This window comes from Scyliorhinus torazame, chromosome 11 (assembly GCF_047496885.1).
Source record: "Scyliorhinus torazame isolate Kashiwa2021f chromosome 11, sScyTor2.1, whole genome shotgun sequence".
Lineage (NCBI taxonomy): Eukaryota > Metazoa > Chordata > Chondrichthyes > Carcharhiniformes > Scyliorhinidae > Scyliorhinus > Scyliorhinus torazame.
This window is the reverse complement of record NC_092717.1, coordinates 151402972-151430178: the sequence shown is the minus strand read 5'-3', so window position 1 is coordinate 151430178 and position 27207 is coordinate 151402972. Positions and strand designations below refer to the sequence as shown.

Below are 27207 nucleotides of genomic sequence, written 5' to 3'. Positions count from 1 at the left end.
ACCGGAGCACCCGGAGGAAACCCACGCGCACACTGGGAGAACGTGCAGATTCCGCACAGACAGTGACCCAAGCCGGGAATCGAACCTGGGACCCTGGAGCTATGAAGCAATTGTGCTAACCACTATGCTACTGTGCTGCCCACTTAGCATATGATTTAAAACGATGGATGCCACAAAGTTGGCTATTTCACTGCTAACTAAGTTTCTGGAATTGGAATAATAATACATCAGGAAAAGATGTCGAAATATGGTGTCCAAGTTGTGATTAGAAAAGGAAAAACTCAACTTTCAAAATCAGGATTATTGTAAAGAACCTTGTAATTATAGTTCAGATTACTGCTTTAGTGACTGAATAAGTCAGCTGGTTCGGATTCTATAATTTTCACTGCTGTATTAGGAATTGTTTTGTGCAATTTCATTCATTTTACTGTGAAACCCACAATACTGATACGTCTTAATAAATTGCAAGGAACTCCTGGAGTTCATGCTTAGCAACACAACCTTGTTCCAGCTAAAGAAAACACTTTATTGACAAATTATATAAACAGAATTATATATTTCAATAGACTTGTGTAAAAAGAATTAGATGCTCTTGTGTTATACCTAAACAAGTTTCATTTGACAGTCATTATTTTCTTACTGCATGTAACAGAAGTGTGTGTAACAGAACTGTTATGAAGATCCAAGAAGGATGTAGCTCCCACAACAAATTGAAGGATTCGGTCCACGCTTCAACTGCCATGGCGTTTCATGCTCTTCTTCCATCAGTCTTCACCTTTTATTTATCAAGTCAGGTAGGCAAGCCTTAGTATTATACAGCCATTTCCATCTTGATAGTAGGGTATGGATCATAGCCTTCTAACTTGAAGTCTTCTGCTTTGAATTCATTAATATTTTCCACATTGCGCAATATCTTCAATTTTGGAAAAGGTCTCGGTTCCCGCTGGAGCTGTGTCGAAAGCAGAACAGTTGAGCTTTTACAAAACCTTTGCTTTAAATACAAAAATTATAAACGCTAGGGTGATATGGTGGCACAGTGGTTAGCATTGCTGCTTCCAGGCCAAGGACCCGGGTTTTATCCCGGCCCCGGGTCACTATCCATGTGGAGTTTGCACATCTCACCGAGCCTGCATGGGTCTCATTCCCACAATCCAAAGATGTACAGGGTCGGTGGATTGGCCACGCTAAATTGCCCCTTAATTGGAATTTTTAAAGAACAAATTATAAACACTACAAATTTCTGCATGTAACAATGCAATTTTGATTAATTGGAAGAAAAACATTTTTTTTTAAAAATGGAAAACAGAATAGAATGTTATATTCCCACACATACTTTCATAAAGAAATCTCTTGGATTTTGGATGTTATGTTTAGAACACATACAATCAGGAAGGTGCCGCCAAGGTTCGGGGCAACATGCTTCTTGGTTTTGGCAGCCATAATTTCCAAGCAGCTTCCTTCACTTGCAGTGTGCTAGGGATGGCCTTTAAATATGGCATCTGGATTATTGAAGCGCTACGGCCATGGTGGGCTGGTTGAAACAGAGGTCACCTGCTAGCAATCCAATGGGAAACCCGTGCACTGCAGTGCACACAATGTGGAGTAAAAAGCCACCATTGCCATCGGTGTTGTTGAACACCAGTTCACCTGTGCTAGCATAACCTGCTCATATAACAATTAAAGACAAGTATCCCACATGCCTTCTTGATCGCCTTGTCTATCTGTCCTGTTACTTTCAGGCAATATAGACAAACTACAACAGCCCTTTGCTTTATTTTAGGGCCCAATCAACTAATTGGAAGAACAGAAATTAACTGAGGGAGAAATTAAAAGGGGCCACTCCCAAAAGACAAACGGAGCATAGCCCAGAAGGAACAAAGAGGAACGGAACTTAAAAACATTAAATTAAAATGTGAAAACTGGGGTCGATGGAACAGTCCAATCTCTACAGTGCCCACAGAGCACAGAAGGCCTTGATTGTGCCCGTGGTCACCGCATGCTCCCTGTCCAGGGACATCTGGCTGCAAAGAGGGGCAGGCAGTCCGGTCAGATGACCCCCTCAGTTGCCTGCTGCCTGGACCTGTTTATGGCAAGCTTCGCCAGGCCCAGGAGCAGGTTTGTGTTTTTTTCCTTCCCTACACATTTCTGAATCTGATAGTTTTATTATGTATGCCCTTTCCTGTCCTCCCAAAATGCATTGCCTCATACTTCTTTGGATTAAATACCATTTACCACATTTCTGCCTGAAACAATGTAACAAAACATAATTCTCTGTCATGCATGTTTAACTCCAAACTAGAATCAGAATGCTGCCAAGACTGCCAATATACACCAAGACTTGTGTGAATGCACTCAACAGTGCAGTCAAAAATCATGGTGAATATAAAAATTCTCAATTAACTTAAATTTAATCAAAACAAAATATTGGGCAGTGACTTAAAACAGGTCAAGAAACATTATTTATTTTATGCGTTCACACGAAACTGACGTTTCATTGTCCAAAATAGAGGGAAACATCACAATGATGTACGTTTAAGCCCATGTAGGTTTAAACAGGAACTAAAAAGGTGAGATTTAATGAGTGAACTTTCATCAGCACTTTTTCATTTGTCAGTGACATTCACATTTTTCAAAAATGATTGATGTGCAGCACACTGGGGACAAAATTTTCTTTAAAAATGGCAAAGTGTCAGCTTCTGACTGAAAACCAACATATTTCTCCCTAGAAACACAACTAGATTTTTACTCCAGATTTTCTGACACTTGAGGGGCAGGGCCTTACAGCCAGGAGGTCCAGCTCCAGAGAGACCAGGCTCTGTTTTTAAAGGATGCTCCCGATCCACCCTCCTACAGACAACTGGAACCTGGCAGACAAGAGAACCCCCCCCCCCCCCCAAATTGGGAAAGGGAAACACCCTCAAATGGGGTTTTACTACAGGCCTTGCCCCTCTTAAAAGTGTCAGAACACCTGGAGTGAAAATCTAGAGGCTATCTTCTGAGATGTGTAACTGTCATCTGGGTGGGTAATTGAGAAATGCAAGGGATGCGCTTTGGTCACAATTGCTATTTATGGGCAGCACGGCGGTGCAGTGGTTAGCACTGCTGCATCGTGTGGTGATCTGCAGCAAGCAGCAAAAGCAGTGATTGACATGGCCTTTGCTGCCTGCCTCACCCTCCACCCAGAAGAAAGCACTGCTGCATCACAACGTCGAGGTCTCAGGTTTGATCCCGGCTCTGGGTCACTGTCCATGTGGAGTTTGCATTCTCCCAGTGTTTGCGTGGGTTTCGCCCCACAACCCAAAGATGTGCAGGGTAGGTGGACTGGCCACACTAAATTGCCCTTAATTGGAAAAATGAATTGGGTATTCTAATTTATTTTAAAAAAAAACAATTGCTATTTATTTGTGCAGTATAGTGTGTTCGACCACAGTTTATCTGTTAATTTACATGTACCTCAGGTTAATTCTGAATTTTAGATCATAAGATAGATATTATAAATTGTTTGATTTGTATGACTTCTCGTAAAGTTTATGTGATTTGTTTAAAAACTGTGAAACCTTGTGGCTTTATTCTTATTAAGTACCTGGGATCTCAAACTTTGTCTTCTTTAAACAAACATTTACTTGCCCCTAACTAGATTGCAACAGGATCATGAAATTCTGCCCTTTCAATTGTTTTCCTGACCTCTGCCTTCACTTGGCTACTACCTGCACTCCGAAAGGAGGCTGGGAGCAGGTCCAGGGAGTTGCTATTGAGCCTTGCATCTAGACCTGGTTGCCACAACTCAGGCTCATGCCATCCTTTACTTGGCTGCCATTTGCATTCACAGCTCAAGCTGCTTCATACTAAGATGGCAGCACTGGTAAAGGTTACCAGCTGGCTTCTGCAGCTGCTCCGGGCTATCAAGTGGACCTGTGATGACTGTTGATCAGCCCTCCAGCCACTTTTAGTACAAATACAGCTTCAAAGGGGCCACACCGAATGCAATGGCAGTATCCCCTTCTGGACACTCAAGGTAGCAAGTGCTCACACTAGCAGCAGATTTCAGCGTGAAGGTGCTTTCTTCTGGGTGGAGGGCGAGGCAGGCAGCAAAGCCCATGTCAATCACTGCTTTTGCTGCAGATCACCACTGTGCCCTTTCTTTTGCAGAAGCTGCATCAACAGAAGGGTTAAGAGTGGAGGTTGGAGAAACACAGAGACTGGTGTTCGGCGTTTCTTCTCTTAAAACAATGACTGCCTTTTTCTGGGCCCATTTACAGTGGGTGCAATCCTGTTATGGGCACTATCACTCTTGAGAAAGGACCATTCACATTTCCTGACAGTTCAAAAGTCTGAACTCTTGTCAAATGGCAGAAATTTCTCTTTACTGCCAGGATTATTTGTTTCATAAAAGATTTTGGGTGGGATTCTCCGTCCTGCTGCACCCATTTTCGGGTGCGCCCCCCCGCCAGCAGGATTCTCCGTCCCGGCAGCCGGCCAATGGTGTTTCCCATCGTGGGCACCCCCACAAATTTGTGGCCATGAGTGTAGCTGGCAGCGAAAAGGGGGATCCCTCCGACGGAGAATCCAGCCCTTTATGTTTGTGATTACCTTACGAGCACAATTATGGGTGTAACCTAACAAGCACAATTTTGGGTGTAAATTCATGATTTCACCCAAAGCCCAAACCCTTGGTATCTGTATTTGGGTGGGCCACATAGAGCAAGAGAACGGTAATTATGCAAGAATCCTATCAAAAACAAGTGATTTAATCAACATTTTTTTGTTTTCTATACCCAGAGTTCAAATATGACAACTTTGAAGAAGAGATTATGAACTAATTTGAAATCATTTCAGATTGTAAAGCATCTGCTGGAATAATTATTCTGCTTAATTTATAGTGTTAATATGGTTACAAAATTAAAGATTAATTAATCTCCATTTGTGTTTTTGTCCTTGTAGGAACAGAAACAAGTTTACTTCAGGTCATTGGGAGTACATTTACCTGAATCTTCAATGCTTCAATATGGTTCTTGTAAATATGAGCATCACCCAACGTGTGTACAAAATCACCAGGCTGGAAGGAGAGCAAGTAATAAAGGAACTATTTAGGTGTATGACCAGCATCTGTCACTGCAGTTTATCTAGTCAAGGAATATTGTTACACTTGTTTATCCTTATAGAAAAGAGAAGAAAAAACAGTGGTCTGGCATGTCCAACTAACCATTACCTTTTTACAGTGACCCAGCACCTGTTAATTGCAAGGCCATAGTGCGCACCATTAAAATGCAGGAAACGGTAGCAATTTCTGGAGTATGCACAGATAAAATTAAAGGTGGAAAGCTAGAGCAGGTTGCGAAAACATGGAAATCCATAGGTGGTTGAGAGAGACACCCTGGGTGTGATTCTCCGCCGGTGCCAGGGGGGTTCCCGACCGCGTGAGGCTGCCCCACAATGGGAAACGCCACTGACAGGCCGGCGTACGGGAGAATCCTGCCGGCGGGTCGGGGCAGAAATGTGGCACAGCGGGGCAGAGAATCCCGCTGCCAGTTTTTCCACATGGGCAGTTTTTGCACAACAATATTGGCATTGAAACAACTGCAAAGACTTGTACTTGCTATACTTGCCCACTGGATCCACATTTAAAAAATTTACGTACTGGTGTATTCAGGAGTAAGGATTTAAAAAAAAATTTTTTTAATTTTTTTTTTTATAAAAACAGCTTGGTTAGTGATAATTACAGAATAACCCCAGGCCCTGAAAAATTAATCAGGTGTTATTCTTTCAGAAGAGTGTGCATTGAGAACTCTTTAAAAGGTCAAAATAGATCTGATCTCTTTTTTTCTCTCCCTTAACCCCATTTGTATTATCTAATGCTTTTTGTCCAACATTTAATCTAAATTCATATCTACTGCCTTATAATTCTTTGGACAGTGTCTCGGTGAGGATTTTCCAAATCTGCCTTGCTGAAAAGCTGCCAGACAACCTGTATTGGGTACCACACTAGAAAATACAATAGATTAAAGAAAATCTCCACTAACAAGCCTTCAAAAAGTCTGTAGGCAGCTGTCAGTGGGGAACAGTGAACAAGCGCTACTACGTCTTCGCTAAGGGAAAAATTTGACTGAATCAACATCCATCTTCCTTCCCATTGTGAAACCACAAAAAGAATGCCACTGGATTAGTCCCATCAATACTTTTATTGAAATTACCACTTGGCTTGGCTGTTGGCACTAGTTAGAAGGAATGGAAAAAGAGACAAGGCCTTGAGCATATAATCAGTACGAGTACGATACTGTCCCAGATATTGTCCTTTCTACATTTAAAATCTAATCCAATCAGTTGCCCCAGGTGGACATAAAAAAGTTCCCAGTGCAATAGTCAAAGAAGAACAGGGAGTTCTCTCGGTATCTTGGCCAACATTAATCCTCAATCACCAGAAAGACCAATTAACCGGCCACTTTTCTCATTTGCTGTTTGCAAGGTATTGGTGTGTTATGGTTGTCTACATAACAATTACTCTCAAAGTAATTAATGCTTTGGTATGGATAACATTATATAAATACAAAACAAGCCCAAAGTACCTTTAGTCCAGTGATATGTGCAATCATGTATGTCAGCAATGAGTAGCTGGCAATATTGAATGGGACACCAAGGCCCATATCTCCTGACCTCTGATACAGTTGACAGGAGAGCTCTCCATTTACCACATAGAATTGGCACAAAGCATGGCAGGGAGGTAGAGCCATCTGAGGAAGATCTGCAGAAACAATAAATCAGGAAAGAATGCAATAGCTATATATATTAAAACACAGCTTGGATTGACTTCACCACTGACACCAAGTAGAAAGCTTATACATTCACTGAAATTCAAATTATCTGGCACTCAGTGTTAAGTGTTCTAATAAACTCCATTTAGATTTAGTGCCATGCTTCCAGCTGGTTTGACATGGTGACATATTGCAATTTGACTCAGCTAGTGGCGTGAAGAACAAAGCTTCGTCTCTCCAGTAATTTACCATTATATTGATTGTACAGAGTAGACATAGAAATGAACAGTAACAAAACCATAGAAACTTCAGCACAAAAGGCAACTAGTAAGTAGGTGATATACATGCATCTACTAGCTCCAATAGAGTGGCTATATCCTCCGACACTGTCATATTTTTCTTCATCCAACCAATTTATTCTTAAATGCTACAATCTCCTTTGCTTCAGTTGCTACTTATGTCCACAAACCAATAATTTAATAATTTAGAACTGGTGGTGGTGGACGTTTAACAGGACTTGCAGGAAGAACCACATTGCAACAAATTTGATCCATTCTTACTAGACTGCTTTCCAGCAAGTCACTAGATTGCACACAGTCAGAATCTTGATCCTCCTTTACAATAAGGCATCTAGGTTAATAGGAATATCCCACCGTGATTCTAGCGGAAACTGGCTAGACTGTGAATCGAATCTGGGAACTCTAGCATATGCAGCTGTTACATATTTGCCTTCACCAAGTGATCTCTTGGAAGATTCCAACCTCACTTAACTGGTATCTTTTTTTTTTACCTTTAGGGTTCCAAGCGCACATAATGATTCTGCGATCCTCCGGGTTGTTTTTGATGGTTTCAATTACATACTCGAGCTGATCGATTCCTTGACCAGAGTAATCTACAACCATAATGCAAGCAAATTAATAAAATTTTTTAAATCCACACAAAACATTCAGTTAACAATTTTAAGCTAGTTTAAAATTGTTTTGTTTGTTCCAGTAGAAATACCAAATCCTAGAAATCCAAAATTAATTAGCGGAGATATAGCATTGCAATTTTTCCTAACCTGTATGCATGTCCTTATATTCAGCCCCAAAGTGCCTCCATTGGAAGCCATAAACCGGACCCAAATCACCTTCCTCTCGGTTTTGGAATCCTTGCTTGTCCAGATAGTCTCGTGATCCATTGGCGTCCCAAATTCTAACTCCCTTTTTTGAAAGCTCGTTAGAATTGGTGGAGCCCTGAAATAAAATTGAAGATAAAGATAGAGAGAAAAGTGAATCTGCAGGAATACTAATTTTTAAAAAATATATATTAATTAGGCTTTGTCATTTTATATAAAACATACAAGCAACAGTAAACTAAAAAAGAAAACAATAATCTAGTAAACAACCCACACTCCATTGCTCCCTCCCCACTCTCTAACAGCTCAGTGACCAATTCCTTGAAATACAATACAAACGTATAAAGGGTTGCCATCCCCTGAAGAGCCCTTCAATTGACCCCCTCATGTTGTACTTGAACATCTAAGTGCAAAAACGCTCGTCACTTTGCCACGCCAAGGCACTAGGTGGCGTCGCCAGCCTCCGACTCAACAGGATTCACCTCCGAGCAACCAGCAAGGCAAAGGCAAGGACATCTGCCCCTGCACCCGTCCGCAGCTCTGGCAAGTCCGAAACCCCAAATATAGCCGCTAAAGGACAGGGCTCCAGCTCAATGTTCAGAATCACGAACATGGTGCTGAAAGAAAATGAGATTCCAAATACCACAAGCTTGGGACAGAACCAGAATATGTGCGTGAGATTAGCAGGCCCCCCTTGAACAGCGCTCGCACCCAACCTCAACCCTGCAAAGCAACTACTCGTTCGGTCTTCAGTAAACATCCTAAATGCTACCACGAGCTGGATCAGGCTCAGTCTCGTACACGATGACATGGTAGTCACCCCGAGAAGGGACGCACTCCACACCACCTCCTCCAATATAGGCCCCAACTCCTCCCATTTGGCCTTTACCCCTTCAACCGAGACCAGATCCTCACCCAAAATCCATCCATATATGCCAGACGTATTACCCTCTTCCGGCAACAAACAGAAAAGGATCCTCTCCAACAGCAATGATGATGGCAGCGCCACTGGAAATGTCAGAAACATCTAAACAAAATCTCGTACTTGGAGGTACCTAAACAAGTCCGAGCCAGAGAACCTAAATTTCTTTTTCAATTCCTCCAAGCTGGGAAGCCGCCCTCCAGGAATGAATCACTCTCCCTCTCCAGCCCCTTCCACACCCCAAATTGGCATCCAACTTTGCCAGCTCGAACAAATGGTTAACACAAATGGGGGCCAGCCTTGACACCGACCGCAACTTGAAATGCTGACGGAGTTGCTTCCATATTTTTAAAGTGGAGACAGCAACCGGGTTTAACAAGTACTTTGCTGGAGCAAATAAATGGCAGAGACGCTATCACCAGTGCCCCGAAGCTGGACCCTAATGACCCAGACTCCAACCACACGAGGTATCGCGTTGACAGCCCAGTAATAAAATATCAAATTTAGTAACACAAGACCTCCCAATTGTCTATCCTTCTGCGGGTTTTCCCCATCCATATGAAGCCTGATTCAAGTCACTCAATGCTGCCCCCACCCCCGGGAAATGTCTTGGGTAGGAACACCGGAAGTCACTGAAATGGGAATAGGAATCTGGGCAAGATGTTCATCTTCACTGATGAAGGACCGCAAAGGACAATGGAAGGTTGTCCCACCTTTGCTGGTCAGCCTTGACCCTACGCGCTAGGCTGGCATAATGCAATTTACGGAGCCACGCCCAATCCCGCATCATCTGGACCCCCAAATAGCAGAAGCTAGTCCAAGCTAGGAAGAAAGGGATCCCCAAGACCATCTCCCCTTCCCGAAGTGTTGACCAAATAATACTCACTCTCTCCCAAATTTAACTTGTATCCAAAGCAGGAGCCAAAGTTCGTCATTATACCCATTATGTCTCCCATAACTGGCCCTGGGTCCTGCACATATAAGGATACCCTGTGTTCCACACCATCCTTAACTATCACTCTCCACTTGTTTGAGGCCCTTAGGGAAATAGTCAGTGGCTCAATCGCTAACGCGAACAGAAGGGGAGACAAAGGACACCCCTGCCTCATCCCCCTTTGCAGCTGAAAAGAATCAGAACTCATGGTTCTGGTACGGACGCTGGCAGAAGGAGCCTCATACAACAAATGCACCGACGACACAAACCCCAAACCAAAACTTCTCCAAAACTACAAAGGAGGTACCCCACTCGATCCTCTCGAACGCTTTTTCTGTACCCAATATCTCAGGTTCCGGCCCAGCCGCTGGGGTGAGGACTTCATTTAGCAGTTGCCTCACATTGGACGACAACAACTTTTGGCCCTTTACAAATCCAGTCTGGTCCTCCACAACAGAGGTCCAACCGCAATGCTGGAACCGTGACCAAATAGTTGTGTGTCCACATTAAACAATGAAATAAGGTGATTCAACCCACATCCTTGTTCTTTTTCAGGAGACGAGAGATGGATGCTTGTCAAAGTGTCTCAGGAAGGGAACCCCGTCCCAGAGAATCATTAAACATCCTCAACAATAACCGAACTAGCCGATCCGCAAACTTCTTGTAGAATTCCACCTGGAACCCCATTTGGCCCCGGTGCCTTCCCTTTCTGCATCTGTCCAAACCGTCTCCAAACCCAGTGGTGCCTCCAACTCTTCCCACAACTCCTCCCACCTTGGGGAACTCACCATTCCCAGCTCATCCACCGGGGCTCCTCCCTGAATAGCCTCATAAAAAGCTCAAAATACCCCATTCATCTGGTCCAGGCCAGCCTACCTTCCAAATCCCTAACCAGGATGATCTCCCTAGCAATCGCTTTGCACCTTAGCTGGTGAGTTAACAGACGGCTGGCCTTCTCCCCATACACCAACCCCCTCAAACTCAGCTGGTACACTGCCCTGGCTTAGGCAGCAGGTCAAAGTGCATTTACTAAGAGCCTCCAGTGTGCCTGTAACGATCACGTACTGAGCCCCCTGATCAGCTAGGACCTTCCATACCTGGAAGTAGAAATCCCCAGGCCCTGCGATCAAAGCCCAAGTAAAAAAGCTGGCTCACTCAGGTCTTCCGCAGCCTGGTCAGGTCCCCCACCCGCGAGTGTTTCTCGTGTAAAAACACATTTGCCCCCAAACTCTTTAAATGAGAGACAACTCTTGCCCTTTTCACAGCAATCTTGCGCCCCCCCCCCCCCCCCCCACCACAGTCCAGGTGGCTAGCCTTGTTGAGGGTCTCTCACCATCCCCCCCATCATAGTCAGCCATTACCACCGTGATGAATCATCCTTTCATTGCACATTCCAAGGTTCCAGACCCACCCAAGGTGGCCACTAGCCCCATCCAAAGGATGAGACAAAGAAAATCTTCTGGTCACTGTTAGCTCTCCACCCATCCCTGCCCAACCCTTCCCCATCCAATATCACCCCCCACTCTCCCGAGCTTGCAGACGATCTGCCACCTCAGCTAACCCCTACCAAACAAACTAGACTCATTGTACCTCGCCAAAATGCCCGAGTTGCAGGCCCTCCCCCCCACCCCAATCCCATTCACTAGCCATTCATTACTAGTGAGGTAGCTCCCATCTAGGGTCCCCACCCAAAAAGCTAACAAAAACAGGAACAGAATCCCCTGGCCTGGCCAAGTGCCAAAACACTAGTGTCCTTATACTTCTCTTTTCCTCCAAGTACCATATCAATCACCCCGTTTACAACCCTGACATGCAAGAAAACCTAAGAGACTAAACACACTGTACGACAACATCTTCAACAAACCCATCCAGTCTTTCGCACAAGTCCTCATCGGCCCTCCATCGACCAATCCCAGTCCTTTCCCTTTAATGAAGGCCTCTGCCTGCTCCGGGTCAGTCATGGGCTTGAGAGTCCATCATGATTCTCAACAATCGCCGGATACACCACCCCAAATCGCACTCCTTTGTTATACAACACCACCGTTGCCTTATTGAAGGCTGCACACCTCTTTACCAGCTCGGTCCCAATGCCCTGGTAGATCAGCACTGTGCACCCGTCACAATCAATATTGTGGTTCTTGGCCCATTCCAGGACCCGTTCCCAACTCTGGAAGCTACGAAAGTGAATAATCACTGCCCATGATGGCTCATGTGGTCGTGGAATCTGCCAGAGTGCCCGGATGGGTCCTATCCAACTGCAGAGATTCGAACATTTCACCCCCCTCCCATCAGTCGAGAGAACATTTCCTAGAAGTACTCGTTTGGCCTCGAGCCCTTCACCACCTCCAGTCGCCTCCGCTACCTTCTCTCCTTCTGATTCCCTCGCTGGGCTACCAGCTTGGAGGTTCTTTCCAGTGGGCTTTTAGTTTTTTTGAAGTCATTTTCAAATGTATACATAACAAAGAAAACACACAACCCCCCCCCACGACTCAATATTCCTTAAAGATCCTTTGACACTCCAAAATATTGCCACCCCCGGACTCGGAGCTATCGTTACCCCCAGATCTTTGACATTATATCTGCAAATCCCGTCCAAAACCCTCTCAACCTGACACACCCAGAACATATGGACATAGTTCACCGGCCTCCCTGCACACCACCCCCACATATATATCTGAGACCCTGCCTTCTCCCATTTCATCCTCCGAGAAGAGTTTGCCTTGAAACAATGGGGTTAGCAGCATTGGAAACAAAGGAACTCCCTTCCTCATGAAGTCCCAAACCTGTAGATACCTGAACCCATTCCCCATCGGCAACTGATATGGACCCTCAAGATTTGTAAACTTCCCTCCCACAAATAAATCCCTAAAGTATTCTATCCCCATCTGCCACCCCCGGAACCTCGCATCCAACCCTGCCAGGGCAAAGCTATGGTTCTCCCCTCAAAAATAGATACCTCTCCAAGACACCCTCCTAGCCAGTGGGGCCTTACCTGCCCACAAACCTCAAAATCATTCCATTAACCTTCCTAAGAGGACTGGGGCACAAAGATCAGGAGGGTCTGAAATACAAACAAAAACTTCAACAACACCGTCATCTTTACCATCTAGACCAGACAACGACAATGGCAGCTCATACCACCTCAAATTGGACTTCATTCCCTCCACCAACCACGGCCCACATGAATCCCAAGATAACAAAAACTTGCCCCAACAAACCAAAGGGACATATCCCGCCAAACTCCTCCCCTGTCCCCGGGCATTAACTGGGAATATCCCACTTTTCCCCATGTTGACTTAATACCCTGAAAAGAGACCAAGCTCCCCCAAAATTCCCATGATCCTGTCAAAGCTCCCGACCGGGTCCAAAATATACAGGAGATAAGTCGCATACAAAGAAACTCGGTGTCCCACCGCACACCCACCCCTCGCCTTATACAACAGCCGAAACCAGTCCACCAACCCCTGCCCAAACCGAAACTGCCCCAGCAGCTCAAATAAGTTCGCCCACTCCACCCGATCGAAAGCTGTCTCCACATCCATCGCCACAGCCACCTCCAGGCCCTCGGAGGGCATCATAATAAAATTCAGTAATCTCCAGACAATCGTTGACAGCTGCCGCCCCTTCACAAATCACATCTGGTCCTCGCCTATTACCCACAGCATGCAATCCACCCAATGCGGCGCATGGTCAGACACCATGATCACCAAATACTCCAACTCCACCACCTACACCAACAGTGGCTTGTCCAGGCCAAGGAAGTCAATCCGGACGTACACCTGGTGGACTTAAGTACAAAAATTCCTTCACCCTCAGCCTCTCAAACTACCACAAGTCTGCCCCTCCCATGCTTCCCATAAACGCCAACAGCTCCTTTGCCATGGCCCAACACCTTCAGGGACCGAATCTTTGACAAAACCTGCCTCAAAAACTCCACATCATCCCAATTTGGGGCATACACATTCACCAGCACCATGGGTGCCCTCGCCAACCTTCCACTCACCATCACAAATCTACCCTCAGGGTTTATCATTATACTCCCCACATAATTAAGCCACCCTTTTATTTAGCAACACTGCCACCCCGCTCGTCTTCCACCCAGACCTTCCTCAACCTTGTCTGGTACCCCACGTTCAAATGAGTCTCCTGAAGAAACACCACATCCACCGTCAAACACTCAGAATCAGCCCATTCAATGCCCAAACATTCTCGTAATAAAACTGTTCGGCACTCCCATGATCTTTAACCAACTCCCCCAGGTCCACGCCTCACTCAACTCTCCAAAATGTCCACCATCTCCACTTAACCAACTGAGAGAATCAACTACACCCACGTCAGCATTCCCTCTCCCCCCAAACCCTTCCTTAAACAAATAAAATAACAAAAAAAATAAAAACCCACCCCACAGATCAATTCCCCGAAAACAGTTGAACACACATGGTAAATGCAACAACCCGCCCAGCTTACACACCCATATTCCCCGTGATGGCATCCAGTGTCCTCACAAGCCTTCCAAGTCCATGGTGTCTCAAAATTACTCACCTCCTCCAGTGTATCTAAATAAAATTCCAGATCCTGGTGCGTGACCCACAAACGAGCCAGGATACAGCTCCGCAAACTTCACTCTTGTAGGTCACCTTGACCGTGTTGAACCCAGCCTGCCGCTTGCCCATCTCCGCACCATATTTCCTTCCCAGGTACGTTGCGGAGGCAGTGGCATAGTGGTAATGCCACTGGACTAGTAAACCAGAAACCCAGAGTAATGCGCTGTGGTTCCAGTTTCAAATCTCACCACTGCAGGTGGTGAAATTTGACTTCAATAACTAAAATCTGGAATTAAAAGTCTAATGATGAGCATGAAACCATTGTCGATTGTCGTAAAAAGCCACCTGGTTCACTAATGTCCTTTAGGGAAGGAAATATGCCATCCTTACCTGGTCTGGCCTACATGTGACTCCAGACCCACAGCAATGTGGTTGACCCTTAAATGCCTCCTCAAGGGTAATTAGGGATAGGCAACAAATGCTGGCACAATCTGCAACGCCGACGTCCCATGAACAATTAAAAATAAACTCACATCTTCCTTGTCCAGAAAACGATGCAATCGCAACGCAATCGCCCTCGGCTGTTCTCCAGTCTTCTCCTCAATGCTCTCTGCGCTCAATCCACGTCGGGGGAGGAGGGACAGTCAAAGAACCCCTCCTCACCAGCTTCTCAAACATCGCCATATACTGCGTTCCCTCAATCCTTTTAGACAGCCCCACAATCCAGAGATTCTGCCTCCTGAAGCGATTCTCGAGGTCCTCCACCATTTGTCTCAGCCGCTTCTAGCCCTCTGCCACGAGCATTATCTCTGCCTCCAACAAGGCCAACCGGTTCTCATGATCCACCACTGATTCCCCACCTTCTGGAGCGCCAAACCACTCTTTCAATAGCTACCCTGATCGGCTCCGCCGCCATTGCTAGGTCCTCAAAGGCATCTTGCCCCTGCTGCTGGACGTTACCGTTCAAAATATCCACCAATTACTGGGCAGTCAACAACATCCCAGAGCCCTCTGCCATCTTTCCCTCTGTCGCACTTCGAAAGCCCTCCCAGCCAGACTGCTGCCCCTTGCTCGTTACACTCCTCTTTTGATAAGCCATAAACCGGCCCCACCACAGAATTCCTTTCTCTCACTATTCATGCATTTTACGCCAGCAAACAACCCCTATAAATCGGGTGAAAAGGATCAAACAATTCTACCTCGAGTGGGAGTCACCAAATGTGCAATCACTCACTCCATGGTCTCCACCGGAAGCTCCTCCAGTCGGCTTTTTTCCACATTGACTAACCGTTATCATCGACTAACCATTACCTATTTCGGCCAGCTGGGTTTAAAACCCCCCAAAATGGGCAAAGAGAATTGAAAAACAAGGACCCTGACAGGAGTCACCTTTCGTACGACTTGTTCTGGTATGTCACCGGAAGTCCTGGAATACTAATTCTTAACCAAGGGATTAAAGTCTCTCCTTTGTGCCAGCCTTCTGGTACCTTGAAAGCTATTTTAAGGTTTATTTTACGGTCGGATATCCAAACAAGCTGTTTGCGATCACACTCACATTTTCATTTAGCCTCCAAGACATGTACTTTCCAACATGTAATACCGGAATGGGCAGCAGCAGGAATTCTGGTCACTTCCTATGCCACAGCCAATTTTGGTACCTCAATTGCTATTCTGGCTGAGATTAAAGTAGTAAACCATACAGTCTGGAAGGTCCAAGGTTTAACTCTCGCTTTGTGCTCGGCTGGCAAACTAGTTGTGATGCACTTGATTGAACACAATGATCAACAGCGGTTTATTAGATAGTTGTTAGCTGTACAAAGGCTTGATCTAGATTGGCTCTAAGCCCACGAAGTAGCGAATGACACCATGAACTATTACGTGACTCAACTTGTAAGGGGCCATGCAACAGCACAATATCAACCCGATAGATAACATTCTTTCACCTTTACTTCGAAGGTCTGACACAACAATAACTGTAGGGTGGGATTTAAATAAATGGGAACAAAGTCCCATAGCGAAAGCGTTTAGCACTCTCAGCACCGAGAAACCCGCTTTAAAAATGGAACTCGGGTTAGATAGGGCCCTCAGCAGGGAACGTGCAGCCGAGGCCGCACACAGCCCCATTTTGTCCACGGAGGAGCTCTGCTCACCGGAACTCCAGTGTAGCAGGAGATCGGGCCGCCATTTGAAAATGGATCTCTGAAGCAACCCCCCATGTCCCCAAACGCACTATGGGAGGGTCTCAATAGGCTGCCTTCATGCCCAAAGCATGTGCACCTCAGGGGCACCCTGAGACCCCTATGAGTGCCATTCCGTCTGGTCCCCGTTAGTAGAGACCAGCACTGAACGGCGACCACCCAAGGCGAAGGAGATCGATCCATTCCCTTGGGTACCTGCACTTTAAAAATGAGACTAATTGTTCACTTTAATATGCAGATTTTATAGTAAGTGATCCCACAGACAATGGAGGGGGGTGGCGGTTTACAGCGCAACATCTTGAGTCGTTGAGCAGGGTAGATCCCGGTAACGAGGTCTCCCGGCTACTATCGGCCATACTGTGCTATGACGCGCTGCTCGAGCGCAGCAAAGCCGTACAATTATGCCCATAGTCATACAAGAGCAGGTATTCCATTATCACAGTGGTAATACAGTCAATAGGAAAGATGATCTGGTAGGTTCCGCACTGGTTGCCTGTGCACTTCAGGGGTTTGTTTGTTCTTAACCTCAGAGGAATTCATAGGTTGCTACCTATGGCGCCGAGGACCCGGGTTCAATCCTGACCCGGGTCACTGCCAGTGTGGAGTTGGCACATTCTCCCCGTGTCGGTGTGGGTTTCACCCCACGACCCAAAGATGTACAAGTTAGGTGGACTGGCCATGCTAAATTGCTCCTTAATTGGAAAAAAAATAATTGGGTACTCTAAACTTATTGGGGTGGGGTGGGGGGGAAGAAGAGAATGTATTCTTCAGTTAATCTGTGGATTACTATAGCCCGGAAGACATTATAGTCTCTTTTGCAGAAGGAAGACTAGAAGCAGGGGATTCTTCAGCAATCTCTGCCTCAGCGTATTGACCAGGCATTAGTCACATGATCTGGACAGAAGAAACCTTGCAGCTAAACCGTTCGTGGATGGGTGATAATTTTACAGGTTGAACAGCATTCATTTTAAAGTAGTCCTTGAACTCCTGAGCCAGAAACTGTGGACCACAGTCTCTCAATTTGTTCTGGAAAATCTTACTAAGGTTTTCAATGGTTTGTTCTGTGGTTGTTGATTTCATTAGGATCACCTCAGGTCACTTGGAATGTGTGTTTATGACAGCCATGAACACTTGCCCTTCGAATGGACCAGCAAAAATCAGGGTAAACATTGCCAAGGCATTTTAGGCCACTCCCAAAGGATGAAATGGGGACAGTGGCAGGGCATTCCTTACCCACACACATGACTGGCAGAGTCCAGCTTTTTCCTCTATCTGGATATTGGTTCCTGGCCACCAAAAGTAGCTCTGTGCAAGTTCCTTGTTTCAAGCTATTTGGGTATCCTTCATGTAATTGTTCCAATATGTTGTTGCAAATTTGGAGGAATTATTACTCTCATTCCCTACAACAGATTATCTGCCTTGCAGTCAAATACAGTTCCTTGGAAATATACGGCTTTAATTCAGGGAGTGTTCCCGCTATCCTCCCCCAAGAGGATCATTTCTGCAGTTATTGGACTTGAGCTGCTGCACACAAATTTCTTTTCATTACTGGGTATCCGACCAGCAGGGAAAGGCAAATGTGACAATGCATGGCACCCTGACTGACGCGGTTTGATCTCGTGCAGATAATATTAAAGACTATTGATGGAGTCTGCCATGAAAGTATATCTTTAATGTGGCCCAAAAATAGTCAAGGGCCTGATATCTGTCAACAATGTGAAGTAATGACCATTTAGGTATTGGTGACATTTTCTCACACCAAAAATACTCAGTGCTTCCTTATCCAACTAAGCATAGTTTGATTCAGCACTTGTTAAGGTATGTGGCAGCACTTGTTAAGGTACGTGATGCAAAAGCTATTGGTCTTTCTTCCCGAAGGTAGTATGTGTGGCACCACCCCTCCAACTTCATACAGCAAAGCATCACAAGCAAGTTGCAATGGTAACTTTGGGTTGATATGTACCAACACTTTGGACTTCTTTAGTGCTGGTTTAGCTGACTTGTATGTTTTTCACATTCTGGAGTCCATTGCCAAGGTTGTTTCATGCACAAGTTTGGGATGAATTTTCCAGTAGTTCATTACCACTAGGAATGTTCTTATCAGTGTTACGATCGTTGGTCATGGAGCCTCCATCATAGCTTCTATCTTCTTGGGTGCTTTAGGTAAACCCTTATTATTGATTACATGGCCTAGATATTGGACTGATGCTTGAAATAAATCACACTCATCCTTCCTCACACAATGACCATGCATCTGAAGGCTTTTCAATATACCCAAGTTACGCAAGTGTTCTTATTTGATTCATAGAATTTACAGTGCAGGAGGCCATTTGGCCCATCGAGTCTGCACCGGCTCTTGGAAAGAGCACCCTTCCCAACCGCATACCTCCACCCTATCCCCATAACCCAGTTACCCCACCCAACACTAAGGGCAATTTTGGACACTAAGGGCAATTTAGCATGGCCAGTTCTCCTAACCTGCACATCTTTGGACTGTGGGAGGAGACCGGAGCACTCAGAGGAAACCCACGCATACACGGGGAGAACGTGCAGACTCCGCATAGACAGTGACCCAAGCCGGGAATCGAACATGGGACCCTGGAGCTGTGAAGCAATTGCGCTAATCACTATGCTACCGTGCTGCCCACATTCATTGGTACCAGTCATTAGTATATCAAGGTAATACTGCATCTCCTGTAAGCCACTAAGAATCTGATTCATGGACCGTTGAAATAAAGCAGGTCCTGACATTATTAAAAAAAGGTAATCTCTTATAATGGAAGAGACCTTTTTTGTGCGACAATGGGCGAACAGGTGTTGAGGTTCAGTTGTAATATTCATTTGCAGGTAGACCCAAGATAGGTCAAACTTGCTGAACTTTTCCTGCTAGGCCTGAATCAACAGTAGCAGGTATTGATCGGTGCATAGAACTGGATTGATGGCTGTTTTTAAATCCCCACCGATTTGAATTGTTCAATCGTGCTTCATTACAGGCACAATAGGGGTTTCCCAGTCATTGGTGTGACAGGTTCCAAGACTCCTGTATCCATACATCTTATTAGTTCAGATTCTACCTTTGGATGTATAGCGTAGGGTACTACTCTGGCTTGGAGATGCTTAGCTGGCTATTTTGCTTGATCTTTAAAGATACTTGCACTCATTTCATGGACCTGTGTGTCTTCAAATACACAGCTGTACTTTGAGGGTGGTCTGTAAATCAGCCTTTGAATCAACTAAGCTGTTTACTGCACTACAGTTTAATTTGATCTTTCCCAGCTAAGAGAGGCCTTAAGAGAGGAAGAGCTGGAAAACTTCCTTGGATGACATGAAGTGGCAGTTCTGCAGTTTCCCCTCTTCTGCATCCTCCTCGTAGAGGCACTATTTCCTCAGTGTAGGTCCTCAGGATGACATCTGCTGGCTTCAATGGTAGGCAATTCTGTTCATAGATGGTCTCAGGAATTAAGGACAGCAGCCCCCTATAATCGGCCTCCATTCTTTGATCCAGTTTTGGAATTACCCAAAACCGATGTGATTCACCTTGTACAGATAGCACAACAGTTCCTCAGCAGAACCATGTACTGTATTTTCACAGTTGTTGTTCTTATTTTGGCCACATTGAGTTTGCTGTTGAATTTGCCTTATTTCTTCTTTTGAAGTGCTTTGTATTTTTCCTTGAACATTCTTCTCTGGAAATATGGTTTTACTCCAGCAAGCTCTTGTCGTGTGGCCAGATCTGCCACAATTTTTGCATTGGCCATCCTTGCTCCAGCAATGAAACTGAATAGTCTGCTTTTGCACAGCGATAAACACCTGTTGCTGGGTACCTTTACTGGGTGGCAGCCAGTTTATGGATCCTTGTGCCTGCTCAGAGTGGAGAAGTCTCTTTAGCAGCAATCTCAATTGAAACGGTAATATCTCGTGCTGTTTTCAAACTTATATTTCTTTCCGTTAATTAGCTTTTCGGAATGTCCTAATTTGACATCCCACAAACCAAGTGATCTCTAATGGTATCATCAAGCAAATAATCAAATTTTCAAAACTCCATGAGGCACTTGATGCTTTCCCACTCTGGTTGATTCCTTTGGTAAAATTGGAACCTCTCTGCGATAATTAATGGCTTTTATGTCCAATGATCTTCGAATATTTTAACCAATTCTCAGGTTGGACAAAACATCTGAGCAAATTAAAAGTTTTGAAGAAAAGCAGGGACCCGAATATCTTCTGAAATTTTATTGGCCACGACATAATAGTGGAATCGCTCCGCATATGATTTCCAGTTTTCTGAGTCTTCCTCAAATACACCCATGGTGCCAAAGTTTCTCGCTGTTTTTCAGTGATATCAGAATGCTCTCATATACCATAGATCAATGGCATATTTTAAGTATGGTGATTAAGTGAATTGTATCAGCTCGCAATTCCTGATTTTTTTTCTTCTTTTTCTCCGTCTACCTTTACTGCACAAGCTATGCAGCCTGAGCCACTCTGGTGGCAGTTTAAATTTGGAATGGACCTTTCCTTTGAATTTGTGCCCAAAACCTTACCAGTTCCGATGCCAGGTGCAGGGCCATGGTGTTATGTGAGGACCGATCGCTGACTGTTGATCTGTTTCAACATCGACCATTGACAACTTCAATCTTCATTTCACTTTGTAAAAATATTTTTTTCTCATCCATTCCTCATCGCCAGTTTAATTTATCTTGTTGTTTATGGTACTTGCAGGATAAAAGAAAGGAAATGCTGAAGCACATGCGTTGAACGCAATAATGGACAGAGGCGTATTAAATGGTTAACTGTATAAAGGCTAGGTCTAGATAAGCCCAAAAAGTAGCCAATGATATCACAGACTCACTCTAAAAAGGGACTATGCAACTGTATCAACACACATAACACCCACCCTGCACACTCACCAATCTTTCCACCTACTGGTTAATAATCTGGTCAACCTCCTTCCCACTCTGCACCTCACTGTTTACCTTGAACTTGTCAGTGAATCAGCTAACACTGTCACACTGTGTATACCCCTCCAAAACAGATATTCACTTTTGAACAAGGTCCTTGCCATTTAGGAGCTTATTGTGAATGACAGAAAGTCATAACCTTGACCAAAGTCTGGCTGAGGGATGATGACATCTCCCCACCCCTTAAATGAAGCTCCCTATTTGGTTATACCTTCCGCCACTTGCCTTGCCCAAAATGCCATAATGACAGCACAGCCTCATCACCAAATCACTGTGGTTTGTCCACCCTACTGACAACTTTCCCGCCTTTGAGTATCTCACCTTATTCCATCAATCTTGCCTTCATTTCAAATCCTATCTCTGCCATCCAACAAGTAGCACGTCAGTTTCTCACCAAAGATAGCTTATTCTTTTCTCTCGGCCTTTGTACCAAGTGACTTTTCATCCTTGCTGCTTTCAACCTTCATCTCATCATGCCCTTTCTTCTCAGTGTTTACATAATCTTCCCATTTCACATTCCTTTTTTTAAAAAAATATGTTTATTCAAATTTTCCAACAAAGTTTTAGCAAACCGCCCCCCCCAATAACAAAAAGAAACACAAACACAACAGTCAAAAATTATACAAAACTTATACATTGGGTTTCCCTATATACAGTAACCCCCCCATATGACATTCAAAAGGTACCCATAGGGAAGCCCCCCCCCCCTCCCGGGTTGCTGCTGACCTCCTAACGCTCCGCGAGATAGTCTAGGAACGGTTGCCACCGCCTGAAGAACCCCTGCACAGACCCTCGTAAGGCAAACTTTATCCTCTCCAGCTTAAATGAACCCTGCCATGTCATTTATCCAAGCTTCCACACTGGGGGGCTTTGCGCCCTTCCATAATAGCAAGATCCTCCGCCGGGCTACCAGGGACGCAAAGGCCAGGATACCGGCCTCTTTCGCCTCCTGCACTCCCGGCTCGTCCGTTACCCCAAATAGTGCCAACCCCCAACTCGGCTTGACCTGGACTTTCACCACCTTGGACATATTCCTCGCGAAACCCCTCCAGAACCCATCCAGTGCCGGGCCCCATTTCACGTTCCTAAGCACACCCTGGATCTTACCATCTCACAGCCTCATTACTTCAATCGTGTCAGAGATGAGGCCATCTGAGAATTTCCTTATCCACATTTTCCTTCCAACCCCACTTCCCACGATCTACCACAGTAAAAAGCCTCAAGTCAATTATTCTAATTCCCAACTCCCCTTTACACCTCTATTCTTCAGCCACCGTTCATTTCAATGACATTTTCCCTCCATCAGTGATGCCCGTGACCCCAGTAAAACCAAGTCTAAAAGGCCCAGACTTGAGCATCCATGGCAGACAACTGGCTTAGCCATTCAACGGCAAGTCTGGCTTGCCTACATTGAGCACCCGAGGTTCCCAACGGTTAAAACTGTTCATCATTCCAAGATCACCCTGGAATGAAAAGATAGCCCCCGTTTTTTTTTTCTCTACTTCAATCTACTTCTTTAAACCTCTCCCCCTTTGTCTCCACCTCCAACAATATGGGCTTCTCTGTCACCACATAGCTACCTCTGCCATTTCCCTCCCTGCCCCTAGCCCACCAGGCCAAATTTCCTCTCAACTTTCCTCCTGCCCTAACTCTGAACTCTCAGCTAACCTTCCTAAGCTCCACACAGGCACAAGTGCATAGCAGCCTGGAATGTACATTGCAGGTGTTGACCCATATTGTAACGACTGGTCCCCAGGCCAGGTTCCCCAAATTTGTTACCCCAGGTAAGGAAGAAAGAACTGGTTCCCTTTATTCAACCACCTCGGTTGGTCGCAACAAGATTAATTTAAAAAGGATCCCAAGGTCGGGGATTTGGGCGGCGCCAGAGATTCTGATTCACTTCCGGCCCTGTGTGACTGAATGTCTGTCTGTGTGGAGTTTGAGTTTGAAACAAACCTGTTGGACTTTAACCTGGTGTTGTAAGATTTCATACTGTGCTCACCCCAGTCCAACGCCGGCATCTCCACAGTGGTTTGAAACAAACCTGTTGGACTTTAACCTGGTGTTGTAAAACTTCTTACTGTGTGGAGTTTGCACATTCTCCTCGTGTCTGCATGGGTTTCCTTTGGGTGCTCCGGTTTCCTCCCACAGTCCAAAATGTGCAGGTTGGGTGGATCGGCCATGCTAAATTGCACCTTTGTGTACAGTGACGGTTACAGGAACAGGGCGAGGGAGTGAGTCTAGGTAGGGTGCTCTTTCAGAGGGTCAGTGCAGACTCAATGTGTCAAATGGCCTCGTTCTGCACTGTAGGAATTCTATGATTCCTTTGCTTGCAGATAACTTTCCCAGCCCAATAAAGAAAGTGTGAGTTTGTTAGCTACTACATGCGATGAAAATGTTGAAGCACATGCATACACATTGAGAGGTCAGAAAATGAGGATGGAAGTCAAAAGCAATTTTTTTTTTTAATGTACAAGTTAGCCTTTGACTTGTCCGTGATGAGTAGATGGTAGAACGCTGCAGCTGTTGCAATTCATTACAGTAGCGCTGGCTTCAGCAGGTGAAGAGTCAGTTTTGAGATTCCAGTATTCTATAGCTTGAATGAAAAGCTACCCGGTTTCTTTTTCAGCTGCTGCTTTGTTGATTTAGCTTTCTTCAACGATGAGTTATCTGCACTTCCATTGCAGTAGTATGCTGCAACCTTCCTCCTGTGTCCCACATTGACATATCCAGCACTAGTCAACCCTGACCAGATTTAGCAGCTGGCTTTTATCCCAGTCCTGTGAAAATCCACAAACCGATCTAGGACATTGCTCACAGGATATCATTCCTGCTGAGATGATAATCAGTTAGTTTTGTATGGTTTTTGTGGTTTTAATGTATTCTTGTCTGTAAACAGGATGCAGTTGCATTGTCACTTGGTATGGCCCACAGCAATTCAGCCAGTGACTGAATTTGCATCCTCAGCAATCTTTGGTTTGTACGTCCATTTTTTTTTTTAAAAAACCATCTTATTTCAAGTTAAATATTTTTGTGTCGAGTTCAAGATTTTCCCGCCATCATCATGACCATTAACTATTATCGCGGTTCACAACACATCAATTTTAAAATTCTTATTCTAGTTTTCAAATTCCTCCATGGCAATGCTCCTCCTTTTCTCTGTATCTGCCTCTTCTGGTCCTCTAGCCTCAGATATCTGCACTACAGCATTTCTGGTCTCTTGAGCATCCTAAATTTTAGAATCTCTTCACCAATTGGTAGCCACATTATCAGCTACCGAGGCCCGTAGCTCAGGAACTCTCTTCCCAAACCTTTCTTCCTTTAATATGCTGCTTAAAACAAGACGCCTTTTAAAACCTCTCTTTAATCAGGCTTTTGGCCATCTGTCTTCATACCTCCTTGTATGACTAAGTATCAAGTTTTGTTCAACATATTAACATTCAACAGCAGCCTTGGGTCATTTTACTACATTAAAAAGGTTCCACATAAATGTTACTTTTTCTATTCTATGCAAACTTTCTACATGTTATATGAAAGATACAACAATAAAATGTAATTCAGTGCACTTTTTTCTATTTTTGAATGCAAGCAAAGTATTCAGGGATACAAACATGCATTAAAAAAAATATTATTTTGATATACCCAAGTAAAGGATGCCACAAGGTGATGCTACTCATCCTATTATTGCTGCAGCATTTAGGAACTTTTGTAAAATGTATTCACAAACTACAATCTGTACCTTGATAAACCACAACAGCTCTTCCAGAATTCCTTTCCAGAATACTCGTTTAGTAGTGAGGAGGGGAAAAGAATCTGAAAGACAAAATGTAATGATTTTTATGGATTACTTTATTCACGGCATGCAGATAAATATAACTTGGCGATTGTACTCGAGTTGAGCAGCAAAGGCATTTACTATATTGCTATTTTGGAGTTTGCCAGACTTTTTGATCTACAACAGAGTCAAGGGTTAAGGGTGTCCAATCCGCTGCCAGCTTTCAGCGCGGCATCCAATTCGCTGCCGGCTTTCAGCGCGGCATCCAATCCGCTGCCGGCTTTCAGCGCGACGTCCAATCTGCTGTCAGAGATCGCAGATCCAATTCCCAGCTGAGATTATTCAAGATGCTTGTCTGGTGTGTTGCTTCACAGCTCCAGGGTGCCAGGTTCGATTCCCAGCTTGGGTCACTGTGCGGAGACATATTGTTTGTTGAATTGCTTTGCTCCAAATCAAAGCTTTAGTGACTGGAAGCCAAGTGTCCAGTACCTCAGGGATCTGTGCTGGGTGCCCAATTGTTTGTCATTTATACAAACGACATGGATGACAATGTGGGGGGTAGGATCAGTAAGCTTGCAGATGACACGAAGATTGGCCGGGTGATTGCTGTGTTCAGCCAGCACTGAATGCTGTTAATTGGCTGCCTTCATGAACAGAATGCAAAATCATGCTTACACCACTTAAAGCTAGTTGTATTATTTATAACAGGCTTGCACCTCAAAAAGAATATAGAAGTAGAAGCAGAAGTAGGCTATTTGGTCCTTTGAGCTGTTCCACCATTTAAAAAGATCACATCGTCACTGCCAATGAGGTAGATAATCTGTCAGCCAGCTGACCCTGCTGATCTGGAACCCGAGGGTGCGGCGGAGATATTAATTGCGGCATTCATAAGGCAATGGGATCATTATCCGAAAAGAAAAATAAATGCACGGCAACATGCAAAAGGCAGGGGTGTGGCACTGGGCGAATTGCTCTTGCAAAGACCCAGCACTGACATGAGAAGGGGCGACTGGCAATCCTTCTTTCTGTGCTGTATTATTCATCAATGCTTCTGTATGACAAGCGGTCAAGTCCGGCCATGGATTTACCTCAGCTCTAATTGGGATGAATGACTCTAATGCAAAGAAATTGGCAACTAAAGCTTTCAAGGACGAACTCCGTGAACTAGGGACTCTTACGCTGTAAAGACTAAATCTCCCCAGAACAGACATAGGTGGTCATTCTAGTGGAACATAGTCCATGGACTATTCAGAAAGCGCCTTAAAACAACACGATTTAATTTTCTCATTGTGAAATACATTAGCTGCTGTATTTCCCCAAATTATAAACGTTAAATGAAAATACTTTAGAACTCTTTGGATGTTAAGCACGATATGTTGCCCATTTTTAAAAAATTCGTTTATATATTAACGAATATTTAAGTGTTAAATTTCCTTGAACTCAGCACTCATTCTGCCCCAAAACAGTATTTCTTAATGAACCGGTAACCAAGCCCAGCTCCCGGTTTCCTCACCCCTCAGATTATACCGAGCCTGTAGCCCGAACACCGACACGGTGCCTGTACCCGTCCGGTCCTCCTTCCGGGAACCGGTTTCCAGAATGTTCCTGATGTGCTGCAAATACTGGTTTTCATCGCTCACTGGCTCCATCCTTGTTCTCACGCCGCAGTAACCGAATCCTGTCCAAAGCTTCCCGCCCTCGGGAGGCCCGCTCCCATTGGTTATCTTCTATTGTGACGCAGCATCCAATCTGCGGCCGGCTTTCAGCGCGGCGTCCAATCCGCTGCCGGCTTTCAGCGCGGCGTCCAATCCGCTGCCGGCTTTCAGCGCGGCGTCCAATCCGCTGCCGGCTTTCAGCGCGGCGTCCAATCCGCTGCCGCCTTTCCGCGCGGCGTCCAATTCGCTGCCGGCTTTCAGCGCCAGGTCCAATCCGCTGCCGGCTTTCAGCGCGACGTCCAATCTGCTGTCAGAGATCGCAGGTCCAATTCCCAGCTGAGATTATTCAAGATGC

At 45.0% G+C, this 27207-nt stretch overlaps 1 protein-coding gene across 1 annotated transcript; it reads right to left on the bottom strand.

The window, feature by feature from the left end:
- Positions 1-502: 502 nt before the first annotated feature.
- On the bottom strand, positions 503-26903 carry LOC140385587 (thymidylate synthase-like). Its single transcript, XM_072467894.1, has 7 exons — positions 26711-26903; positions 25162-25235; positions 7810-7984; positions 7540-7641; positions 6564-6739; positions 4985-5056; positions 503-949 (listed from the first exon to the last, which is right to left on the bottom strand). Exons 1-7 carry the CDS (start codon positions 26844-26846, stop codon positions 812-814), a joined length of 873 nt encoding a protein of 290 aa, XP_072323995.1. The 5' UTR covers positions 26847-26903; the 3' UTR covers positions 503-811.
- Between the last annotated feature and the right edge of the window lie 304 nt (positions 26904-27207).

Excerpts from the sequence above, each read along its gene's own strand:
- LOC140385587 (XM_072467894.1), bottom strand. The coding sequence starts at position 26,846 with ATGGAGCCAGTGAGCGATGAAAACCAGTATTTGCAGCACATCAGGAAC. Across the intron at positions 7,642-7,809 it reads ATATAAGGACATGCATACAG|ATTACTCTGGTCAAGGAATC; the intron begins GTTAGGAAAAAT and ends TTATGGTTGTAG. Across the intron at positions 950-4,984 it reads TTGAAGCATTGAAGATTCAG|CTCCAGCGGGAACCGAGACC; the intron begins GTAAATGTACTC and ends CTTTCGACACAG.